Genomic DNA, 12,791 nt, shown 5'->3' with positions numbered 1-12,791 from the left:
AGCACTGTTCATGATAGCAAAAAGATGGAAACAACCTAGGTGCCCATCAGTGGATGAATGGATAAACAAATTATGGTATATTCACACAATGGAATACTACACAACGACAAAGAACTACGATGAATCCATGAAACATCTTATAACATGGAGGAATCTGGAAGATATTATGCTGAGCGAACTTCGTCGCATAAGGACAAATACTGTATAAGACCACTATTATAAGAACTCAAGAAAAGGTTTAAACACAGAAGACAACATTCTTTGATGGTTACTAAGGTAAGGAGGGAGGGAGGGGGTTATTCCCTAACTAGAAAGTAGACAAGAATTATCTTAGGTGAAGGGAAGGGCAGCACACACTACAGGAGAAGTCAGCACAACTGGACTAAACCAAAGCTAAGAAGTTTCCTGAATATAACCAAACACTTCAAGGGACAGAGTAGCAGGGGCGGGGGTCTGGGGACCATGCTTTCAGGGGACATCTAGGTCAATTGGCATAACAAAGTTTTTTAAGAAAACGTTCTGCATCCCACTTTGGTGAGTGGCATCTGGGGTCTTAAAAGCTAGTGAGTGGCCATCTAGGTCCCAACCTACCTGGAGTAAAGGAGAATGAATAACACCATGGACACAAGGAAAGTGTTAGCCCAAGAGACAGAAAGGGCCACATAAACCAGAGACTTCATCACCCTGAGACCAGAAGAACTAGATAGTGTCTGGCTACCACAATGACTGCCCTGATAGGAAACACAACAGAGAGTTTCTGATGGAGCAGGAGAAAAGTGGGTGCAGAATTCAAATTCTAGTAAAAGGACCACTTAATGGTTTAATTGAGACTGGAGGGACTCTGGAGGACATGGCCCCCAGACTCTCTGCTTGCCCAGGAGTGAAATCATTCCCTAGGCCAACTCTTCAGACAAAGATTAGACTGGACTATGTGACATAAAATGATACTCATGAAGAGTGTGCTTCTTAACTCAAGTAGATACATGAGACTAAATGGGCAGCTCCTGTCCAGAGGCGAGATGAGAAGTCAGAGAGGGTCAGGAGCTGGTTGAATATACATAGGAAATCAGGACTGGAAAGGAAGAGTGTGCTGTCACAGTATAGGGAGAGCAACTAGGGTCACAAAACAACGTATATATAAGTTTTTGTATGAGAGACTAACTTGAATTGTAAACTTTCACTTAAAGCACAACAATTAAAAAAAAAAAAAGAGTTTGGCTGCTAATGAAAACGTCAGCAGTTGGAATCCACCAGGTGCTCCTTGGAAACCCTGTTGGGCAGTTCTATTCTGTCCTATAGGGTTGCTGTGAATCAGAATCTACTCGATGGCAATTTTTTTTTTTTTTTTTTTAGTGGTAGACAATGCAGCTAGTAGCTGCTTAGTCATTATCAAACAAAGCCAGCCTTAAGTGATAGCACTGGATGTAGCTCAACTGGGCGTGGAACCCACCCCTCCTGTCTATTGTCCTCAAAGTGCTGGGTGGGGCTCAAGCCAGTTAAACCCAGTTTACTAGCCTACATGCCAAAGAAAAAATACAATTTGTCTTACTGCGCCAGCTTTCCATGATAACCTATGTAGTCCATACTGTTTTTATGTATTTCCTTGTAAGAGACGGTATAAAAGGTTCTGCCTGCCTTTGTTCAGGGAGCTTGATTTGAGGCAGACACTTCCTTGTTCCTTGTCTGCCCACTTGAAATAAAAGCTCTTCCTCCCTCCCCACCTTAGTGTGTCTTTATTGACAAGCTGCACTGAGCAGAACCTGCTTTAGATAACATTAGAACTGGATTCATGGGCATGTGACTTTTACAATCACATAGGTACTCACACTCAAAAGGGCACTGCACTTGGTTTAATGCTCTGCTGTCTCCATCATGAAATTCTTAAACCCATTGTCATCGAGTCAATTCCACCTCATAGCGACCCTATAGGACAGAATAGAACTGCCCCAAGGATTTCCAAGGAGCACCTGGTGGATTTGAACTGCTGACCTTTTGGTTAGCAGCCATAGCTCTAAACCACTACGCCACTTAAACAAGCATTTTTGTTTTGCACTGAAACCTATAAGTTATGTAGCCAGTCCTGTACCTGGTATGCAGTAGGCTCAAAATATATAGTAGTTATTATAATCACTGGAGGTAGACATCATACTTGGTAAAATAGAATGTCAGTGAAAAAGAGACAACCCTCGATGAGATGGATTGACACAGTGGCTGTAACAACGGGCTCAAAAGCAGAGATAGCAATGATTTTGAGGATGGCATAGGAACAGGCGAAGTTTCGATCTGTTGTATGTAAGATAGCTATGACTTGGAGCTAACCTGACAGCATCTAACAACAGCAAAGTGTTTTTGTGATCATTCTATGACTCCCCTTCTCACTATTTGTGCACATAGCAGTGTTCTCATTATGCTATAAGCTCATAGATCATCTTCTTTCAATTGACATACACACAGCCTCAGAAACTCAAGAGTATCTGCAAGATTGGGTATAACCTTCAAATCCTCTTGTCTGATCCCCCATCTCATTGTGATAACAAACTGATTTTTTTTTTTTTTTTCCTCTAAGATCTGTTTGCCTAGATGGCAGACCTAAAATTGAGGCTTGCCTGAAATTTGGATATCAGGTAGGTTGGGATGACTAGATACGGAAATTGGGAGAAAAGAAGGGGAATTTTATCATGGGGGAAGAGCACCATAGTAATTGTGGGATATCTGGAGATTGTTCATCAAAATCTCATTTGAATCTGTTTGAGTTCTACCTGTGTCACCTCTTCAAGATAATAAATATTTTAGCTTGATTTTCCCTTCACTAACACCACCATCTGCCTAGTTGTGATGCACTCTGTTTTCCATAGTTTTAAAACCCATCCACAATCTGATTTAGGCAATCTCTCAAGACCTTGTTTCTCCAAGCTTCTCAATGTGAAATCTCCCCTTGGTCCAAATAAAGCTATTTGCAGTTCTCCCAAATATTCTAGACCAGTGGTTCTGAAACTTCAGCATGCATTTGAATCACTCAGAGGACTTGTTAATACATACATTGATGGGTCCCACTCCCCAAATTTTCTGGTTCAGGAGGCCTAGAAGGGGGCTTGAGAATTTGCATGCTTAACAAGTACCCACGTGGTACTGATGATGCTGGTCTGTCTGAATCATACTTTGAGAACCACTTTCCCAGACTCTTGTTACTCATGTTGTGATCTAAGGGCCAGAAGATTTTTAGAAAAGTGAAGCGCTGTACTTTGCAAGCCTTAATATGTATGTAGATTGTTCAAGGGTCATGTTAAAATGCAGTTTGATTCAGTAGCTCTTGTGTGGGACCTAAGATTCTGTTTTTCTTGTAAGCTACCAAGTATGCTTATGCCATTATTCTTTGGACCATGCTTGGAGTAGCAAGGATCTAAACTTTACTGACAAAATGTTTCTTCTCAGGTAGTTCCTTCTGCCACGGTTATTACCCTCCCTTCTCCCTGCCACCCTTCACCAAGATCTCTAACCCCTTCTATCCTTGAATAACTACATCAGAAACACCCTAAAAAATGTGTCCTGGTTTCCACAAACCAAAAGGGTACACTTTCTCACCTGAATTGCCAAGCTTCCATAGCATTTTGTTTGGTTCTATTGTTTATTTCCTTCACTCTGGGTGGTAGTAGAATTATTTGTTCAAGCTTATTTGCCCTGCAGGACTTCCATTATTCCATATAAGACAAACAAAAAATTTTCAGGGCACTTGTTCTTTTTTATAGTTTTCTCTTGACACGTCTATTTCCTTATTTAACAATACATTTTTACTCATCACTGTTGACACTCAACAGCTAGCACAATGATTTGCACACAATCCAAAAACCAAACCAGTTGCCATTGAGTAAATTCTTGCACACAATAGATGTTCAATAAACATTTGTGTTGTTAAATTGAATGAAATGTTTTTTATTAGTCCCATGGTTCGCAACTACCAAGATCCTCTCCTCCTTGTTTTAGCATTCCTAAGGATGGCAAATAAGTTCCAGTCCTTTCTCCAAAGGAGCTCTCTGAGGGTCTTAAGCCTGCTCAGTTCTGGGATTTCTGGAAGACCTTGAGGATCCCCCTGAGAATCTCCTTTGTCTTCACACTGTAGATGATGGGGTTGAGCATGGGAGGTACAAACAAGTAGACACTGGACATCACAGGATGAACAACAGGTGGAGCATTTTTCCAGAAGCAGTGGATCATGGAGACAGCAATTATAGACACATAAAAGGCCAGCACTGCACAGACATGTGACATGCAGGTGTTAAGTGCCTTGAGCCTCTGCTCTTGGGATGCAATGGCCAGCACGGCTCTCAGGATCAATGCATAGTATAGCAAGATGAAAGTTGAGTCTATGCCATAGGTGACAATGACCACGAAGAGTCCATAGACATTGTTAACATGGAAGTCTCCACATGCCACTTTCATGAGATCTAGATGGAGACAGTATGAGTGATGCAAGACATTGCCCTTGAAGAAGGGCAGTCGTTTCACCAGAAAGGGAAAAGGAAAGAGAGCAATGAAACTCTTGGCCAGGATGCCCAGGCCCAAGGCCAAGATGTCGCTATTTGTGAGCACTGTGGCATAGTGTAGTGGGTCACAAATAGCCACAAAATTATCAAAGCTCATGGCCAGCAGCATGCCTGATTCCATGAAAGAGAAAGTGTGGATAAAGAACATCTGGACCAGGCAGGCATCGAAGCCAACATGGCGGTAATTGAAGCAGAGGGTGGCAAGCACAGTGGGAAGTGTAGAGAGGGACACTCCCAAGTCATTGAGAGAGAGCATAGAGAGGAAGCAGTACATAGGCTGGTGCAGAGCAGGCTCCTGAACCACCAGAACGAGAATACTGAGGTTGCCTGTGATGGACATCAGGTAGAGGATGCAGAAAGTCAGGGCAACCCATGCTTGGCCTGTCTGCATCCCAGGAATACCTGTCAGCTGGAGTGTAGCTGGCTGGAAAGGAGTGACACTGAAGCCCCGCATGGTCGGCAGGTGAGAGAATACAGATTGGGTATGAGCCCAAGAGGATGTTTTCCAGGAGGTCTTCACTTTCTTTCTTTCAGATATCCTGTCCCTAACACATAAGATCAGAGATTGAGAGTGTTTGTCTATATTCCTGCCTACTCCACTAAACTGTGAGCTCTTTGAGGATTGCACCTGGGTTTTACTCATTTCTGTACTTCTGGTGGCCAGTGTATTGTCTCAGCCACAGAAGAAACTCCATAAAGGTTTGATGATAGTGAATACCCATAACATGGTAAGAAAACAAGGTAGGGGCAAACATTACCAAAGTTCCCTAATCCTCATCTTAAATTGCAACATCCTTGTAATTCTGCATCTCACCCCCAGAGGTCTATTCTTCGGATTTGGAGAAAAACAGAAATTATGATAGAGAAGAAAAAAAAATACTGTTCATGCTTTTGGAAATATTTTGGTAAATGGTGCAGATGAAACTTCTATAGTTGCAAAATTACAGCTTCAAAAACCTTTTTCCAGACCTCACGTTAGTCCCGCATTCCTATGGTCACCTCTAAACTTGTCATCACCAAAAACTAATTCACTTCTGAAATCTTAAATTCCAATATTTCATACTCTGACTGCTGCCTTCTCCCTTCTTCTCATGTCTGTTCACTTGCTCTCATGTCTCCATAAATTCCTCCATTTTCCTCTGCTCTATTGATCTATTAGCTCTTCCCTTCTCACTTTCTTTCCTAAACCTACTCCCCCACTAAGACCAGTATCTTCATCTCCTCTTTGTCTCTCTTTCACATTCACATAGTAACCCCCAACGTTTGATAATTTCTAAAATCAAACTGAGTGTGCAGCTGGATAAAACCCAAAGAAGCAAGTGTTTTAAGAGAAAGACTGATTACTTTCCACTACCTACAAACACCTTTATTCATTCTTACCCCCCTGGTATCTGAGGGGAGGATCCCTGGTGGTGCAGTGGTTAAGCACTCAACTGCTAACAAAAAGGTTGGCAGTTCGAACCCACCAGCCACTTCACAGAAGGATGTGGCAGTCTTCTTCTGTAAAGAGACAGCCTAGAAACCTCATGGGGCAGAGCTACTGTGTCCTATAGCATCACTTTGAGTCAGAATAGACTCAATGACTATGGGTGGTATCTGAGAAAGTGCTGTCTGTTCTTCTGCAAGGCCACATCTCCACCTCCAGGATTCTGTTCCTTGCCACCTCTCTCAGAGACCTCTTTCATAAGTCCATTGTATTGTCTTTTCAACCTCTTCCTTTCTGGTTTCATTTCCTTCAGTTAATAAGCATGTGCAAGGCCCTCCCAACATAAAAGTATCTTCTCTCTCTGTCACTCTATTACCCTTCCCATATTCTCAAACATCTTGAAACATTCTTTCCAGTTGCCAAAGAGAAGTTTGTGATTTATCTGTTTATGTGTCTGCTTCTCCAACGTAATTCTGAGATCTACCTCCAACTTGATTCAAAGATCTACAGTGTCAGGGATGCAGTCTTAGTGATCTTATCTTCCATTCACTGCTCAGTTTACTGTAATGTAGCTTCCAGACTCCCCACACCCAACTGAAACCGATTTCTCTGTGGTCATCAGTGACCTCTTTGTCTCTAAATCTAATGAATGCATTCTCTTTCCTAATCTATTTGACCTCCCTACCAGAGTTAACACTATTGTTCACTCACCTTTTCACTGTTGGTCACTTCCTTCGGAGGTACGACTCCTCCTCGATTTTCCCCCCACCTTTGCTTCTCCCTCTCTACCATCTTTACTGATTCCTCTTCCTCTGTCTTTGTTCTTAAGCAGTATCAGCCCAACTCCAAGCAAAATAAGCAACAGTCAGAATGGTGCAAATTGAGAAACCATGGCATAAAGGACTTCTCAAGCTTTCCCACAAAATATCTCTGCAAATGTCTTTCCATGGTACCCGTTATTTCAAAATTAAAACCTCATTCTTTTCTACAGTTTCAATCCTTTTTCTAATCCTCCTGGGTAAACACAGTGAAATTAGATGATGACAAGAACCTGAGTAATGACCACATATCTGTTATAACCCCAAAGATACATGGCCGGTGAGAAGGAATTTTTCTATTCCTTTAGTTTCTCTCTCCTCTAACTGAGAATGCAAACCACTGCTTTAATGAGTAAAATTTCTTGTTCCTTAGGCTCCCCTCTAAACTTCTTTCTTCCTCCGAACGCAGATCTAAAGTCAGTGGTTCCAAGAAGCCTGCTTAGATCCAGACTGTGTAGATCTGCTTTTTTATCATCTTTACTCCAAGATTGTTTCTGGGTTCTGAAGAAATGGAAAAACTCTTAGGGGCACCAACAGAAATGAACTACTTTCCCACAAACTAGATTTACCCTGAAACTGCCCCCCAAAAATCGCATTGCTGTCGAATCGATTCCGACTCATAACGATACTATAGGACAGAGTAGAACTGCTCCATAGGGTTTCCAAAGCTGTAATCTTTACAGTCCAGACGGCAGACCTTTTGCTTAGCAGATGAGTGCTTTAACCACTGCACCACCAGGACTCCTTCTAGGTTTACCCTGCTGTCCTTAATCTCTGGTGTGCAAATTTATGTAGTCCAGAAGGGGATATTTCATCCATGCTCCAGATTTCCTGCAGTCTGGAAAGCAATTTTGAAAACTCTTTCCAGGAAGAACAATGCCCACCACCACCCTGCAACCATCTTTCCTCTGCTGTGACCACTAGGGAATCATCCAAGGCTTCCTAAGCGTGACCAACCAGGGAATAAAGGTCAAGGAGATGGAGATAGACAAAAGTAATGCACTCCTCTCTCATAGCATGTGCACGAGCACACACACACACACACATATACATCATGGCTCAAAGGTATTCGCAAATATACAGTCTTACATATGTACATACATGTACATACTCAGATATTTAGAAGCACTGTATCACATCCACATACACAGAAACTATTGCACTCTCCCTTGATCATGCATAAACACTACTACAGCTACATAACTTGAGAAGACTCATACCTACTCATTGGTATTATCCAATATATTTCAAATATCTTCCCATGCTTAGATGCTTATACTCTCCTAAACATATATTTATAAACACACACACATACACACACATGAACACACGCACACACACACATGAACACACACACACACACACAATGCCATGAATGCACCAGCCTTAACAGACCCATAGTAATATTCCCACCAATTATATTCCCATGACATACTCAACACCGAAAATCCAGCTAATACTGAAAATCACATTGTTAAATGACTTCATTCATTTGGTTCTGTGATTTTTTTTCCAGCTGCATACCCAAAAGCCAGATATAGGAGACATTAAATTATAGGGTTTTAAAAAGACAAAATCTATACGTAACACATAAGACTCTTATCCTAAGAGTATATGGTTTTGGATTAGTGTTTTGATGTAGATGAGACCCTAGCAACAGAATCTGTGATTCTGGGCTGTGGAAGGGGATATATTTGCTCATGTTAGGGCTCATGAGGGTCAGAGTCTGCCTTGGGTTGCAGTAAGAGTGTTGAGGTTTGAGATACAGTCTAGATTAAAGAGCCCATATAGGCAGTCTGAAGAAGGGAGCACTCACTGGATGGAAGATGTTTCTTTTCCCTGTTGCTGGATGTACTGTGCTGTGAGTCTAGCCAGCAGAGTGGCATCAGATATCTCTTCTATGTCTCACAGTTTATGAATACCCAAGAATCCCAAGGCTTGTTTGTATACAGTTGGGGGAGGAGGAGCGGGAGTAAGGGGGAGGATGACGGCAGGGAGCAGTGAGCTGGACCATAGGAGAATTGCTCTTAGGAGAATTCTGCTCTTGGCCCCATTATCCCTGATGTAATCATCCATATCCGTTACTATGCTAATCCTTCCTTGATGGGGAATGCGTATACCCTGTACACATATGTGCACACACATACACAGTCATAGACATTCTGAGACCCTCACAGATATACCCATAGACACATTCAGCTATTCATTTACTAACACACTGCCTCTTTCAAATTCACACAGATATGTACAGATTCACACAAATATATTTCATGTAGCTGCCCAATGCTCAAGTAACTTATCACATATCTTGATCCTTCAAACATATAAATTGTATCTCCTTGTATTAATCATAGAGATTATTTAGAATATAGACATAATTTTAGAAACACACAATTAAATAGAGACTAATACACATACTTGAAGAGTTTCAAATATACTGTCATGCTCACTTACCCCAAAGCACATATTTTCAAATATATACCCACATATTCATTAATAAATCAACAAAAGATCCAACCAATCTAATCACAGATTTATATGTATAATTTAAATATATTATGTATTTTTATACAAATGTATTCCAGCTTCCATATAAACATGTCTTTTACGCAAGCATTCATTTCACTCCACAGCTGTAAGGGACCTGAAAATCACAAACTTAGCTCAGCTCAACAAAGATCAAACAAACACATGAAAGAAAAACACATATCTTGAGCACCTATTTTGCTCCAGGCATTATACTCATGTCACAGAGTAAGTATCCATACTCTGATTAACATAAAATTGACAGACTTACTGAAAGTAAAGAGAGAGCTCAAGCTGAAAATAGACTGAACTCCACGCAATGGAATCCAATAGTCCAATATGGTGACTCAGCAGTGACATTTTATAAGGGGGAAATAAAGAACATGAAGTACAGTACTTGACTGGTATTTACAAACTTAGATCATTGAAAGACACCACTTGATTGGTAGTAGATCATTTTAAGGCAGAACTTCCTCTGGCAGGAACTCGTAAGACAGCACTTCCTGTAGCAGAAGCTCACAAGTTGATTGGTTTAAAAAGATATGCATGTCTCTCTTAGATTGCTTACAATGTGGTGATCATAAGGGTATGTGATGGAAGGGTTTCTCAGGGTTGTTACATCACCATTGCTGGACATTTCTTAGTTTCATGATTATCTCTGCATGGAAAATGGCTGTTGCTAGGGTGGAAATGGAACTAACCGCAGAGGAGTCACTCTCAAACCTCAAGTCTGCCACTTCAGATCTCAGTTACCTAATTCTAAAATTCCCTTACAGACTCATCACTGATGGTATACCAGTGAATAAAGACACAGTACATACCCTTGCAGAGAAGATCAATACTGAAAAACTGATCCAACCAACTGTCCAGACAAATATGCCTCCAGATCCTAACTAAAAGTATGTTATAAACGTATTTCTAAACATATTTCACAACAAAATCAATGTATTTGTCAAAATGTATCTAATATGCATATAGTATCTATGCACTATATGTCAAAGGAAAGAAAAGAACTATGAAAAAATTGAACTCCAATTAAGGATATAAATGCTGAAATATTTGGGAAGAAGTGTATCGGTATCTACCACTTACTTTGAAATGCATCAAAAAGGTAAAATAGATTGGTGGATGGTAGTGGGATGATACATAGATAGATAAACAATAAAGCAAACATTACTATAATAAAATATAATGGTACAATCTAGGTGATGGATATTCTGGTGTCCACTGTAAAATTCTTTCAAGTTTTCCATGTTTGAAATTTTTTATGTTAAAATGTTGGGGAAAAATTAATGAAAAAGTAAGAAAAAATGAAGAAACATATGGGATAAATTTTATGTATTTGACATAATTATTGATTTTTTTAGTACAATTGAAAACAAGAATCAAATTTCTCAGGTGCAGCTTGTTTTGCCCCAAGGTCAACTGCTTATGCTAAATAATTAACACTCCATGGCATCCCTGTGCCCCGTTCTAGAGTCATCTGAGTCTTCTCGCAGAGAGCTCATTCTCCAGTGGAGGCCACAGGACCATACAGAGACAGCTATAATAGAGTGTGATCACTGTTTTCTTAGCAAAAATGAGCAATGTTAAAAAGAAAGAGGGATAAATTCTCTTGAGAGAGTAAGCTTTTAGAAATATAAGTAGACTTTAATACTGCACCAATCACAAAGTAGTGCCTCAAGAAATACGGCTACCTGATTTTCAGAGAGGAGAGTATTTCATACAACAGAATCTCTACTCCTCAGAATTTAAGAAATTCAATTACTCTCATTGTTTATAAACTACAGTGAGTTGACACCTTGCACAGTGCTGATAAAGAAGATGAAAGCCCATGAGACAGCATGTGTCTTCCAGGGCTAATGACATCTTAAAAGTGAGGTGAATGAACTATGGCTCTATTCTGTCCCAAGCCAGGCCTGTTTACCCACAGACCCACTTCTCCTGACTCTTCTGCAGTTCTTCTCCATCTCATAGGGGGTCCATTCACAACTGGAAGAATACCTCAGACTCCTGTGCCAGCTGGCTTCCAGATGGGTTCTGCTGGTGGAAAGCATAGGTAGAGGCAGGGTGTCTCCCCTCACTCCCCCTCCTCAGACAGTTCTCGATGGGTCTTTCCTGCTGGTTGGGCTTACCTTGGTTCTAGTTCTGGCAATATCACATTTGACACACAAGCCTAGGTGTGGTAGTGGCTTCCTACTCTCACAAATCTCTAGGTTGTCTTATCATTCCCTAGCCTGTTTCTCAACTCTTTTGGCTTCTGTGTAAACAATTTCCAGGATTAAATTCAGTGTTTTAAATACTGTGCTGGTTACTAAGTTACTGTCTCTCAGTCTCAAAAACCCATTTTTTGTGATGCTGAGGCTGGACCTCAGCAAATCGTGTTTTTTCTTTACCAACTAAATCTCAAGCTCTGTAAATAGGGGTGCTAGGAGGCTGGGGAAGGAAAGAGTGATTTGTTACCTCCTGTTTGTTTTCTGTTACTATCAATGTCATCCCAGCAACACTTCTTCACCTAAGCTACAGTGGATAATTCCAGCAGCATCAATTGATTCCATTTTACAGCCTTCCAACACTCCCAGAACCAGCCTTATAGTGGCCCCTTAAAAATACCAGGACAAGCCAGGTAAGCCCCCTTCCTCAGAGGAGTAAATTCCTGTCCAACAGGGCCTCTCATCGGAACTCTTGAGGCCCAGTACCACCTAAACTGTGCCCACTCCTCAAAGACTTGACTTTCAGTTCTGCAACAGCTCCTCTTAAAAGTTTCTGAGGATTAATAATTCCAAACTCCTCCTTTTGTTTCTCCTGCCCTAAGGGTAGGAGCTACTTCCTGAAGTTACTACCAAAAAGTATTCCTTTTTTGTCTTATCAGTTCTCCAATACTTAGTTAATAATTCTTATTTTTTTTTATTTTTTTATTGTTGTAATTAAATGAAGTTTACATTTCAAGTTAGTCTCCCGTACAAAAAAATTTCTTTTGCATACATTGTTATGAGACCATAATTGCTCACACCATTCTGCGACAGCGCACTCCTCCTTTCCGCCCCTGATTCCCCATGACCATTCAACCCACTCCTAACTCTCTCTGCCTTCCCATCTTACCTCTGGACAGAAGCTGCCCCTTTGGTCTCTTGTATCTACTTGACTCAGAGGCACACTCTTCACGAGTATCACTTTATGTCCCACAGTCCAGTTCAATCCCTGTCTGAAGAGTTGGCCTCAGAAATTGTTTTAGTTCTGGGCTGATAGAGTCCAGAGACCATGCCTTCCAGGGTTCCTCCAGTCTCAGTCAGACCATTAAATCTGGTCTTCTTACTAGAATTTGAGTTCTGCACCCCATCCTTGTACTGCTTCACCAGGGACCCTCTGTTGTGTTCCCTGTCAGGATGTTCATTGGTCTCAGGCTGATGAAGTCTCCGCACCCCATCCTTGTACTGCTTCACCAGGGACCCTCTGTTGTGTTCCCTGTCAGGATGTTCA

At 41.1% G+C, this 12,791-nt stretch overlaps 1 protein-coding gene across 1 annotated transcript; it reads right to left on the bottom strand.

The window, feature by feature from the left end:
- Window positions 1-4,050: 4,050 nt before the first annotated feature.
- On the bottom strand, window positions 4,051-5,451 carry LOC101355566 (olfactory receptor 51I1). Its single transcript, XM_004389082.2, has one exon. It carries the CDS (start codon window positions 5,182-5,184, stop codon window positions 4,051-4,053), a length of 1,134 nt encoding a protein of 377 aa, XP_004389139.2. The 5' UTR covers window positions 5,185-5,451.
- Between the last annotated feature and the right edge of the window lie 7,340 nt (window positions 5,452-12,791).

This window comes from Trichechus manatus, unplaced genomic scaffold (assembly GCF_000243295.1).
Source record: "Trichechus manatus latirostris isolate Lorelei unplaced genomic scaffold, TriManLat1.0 scaffold00232, whole genome shotgun sequence".
Classification (NCBI taxonomy): Eukaryota; Metazoa; Chordata; class Mammalia; order Sirenia; family Trichechidae; genus Trichechus; species Trichechus manatus.
Note: the sequence above shows the minus strand (reverse complement) of the source record. Positions and strands in the feature narration are given on the sequence as shown.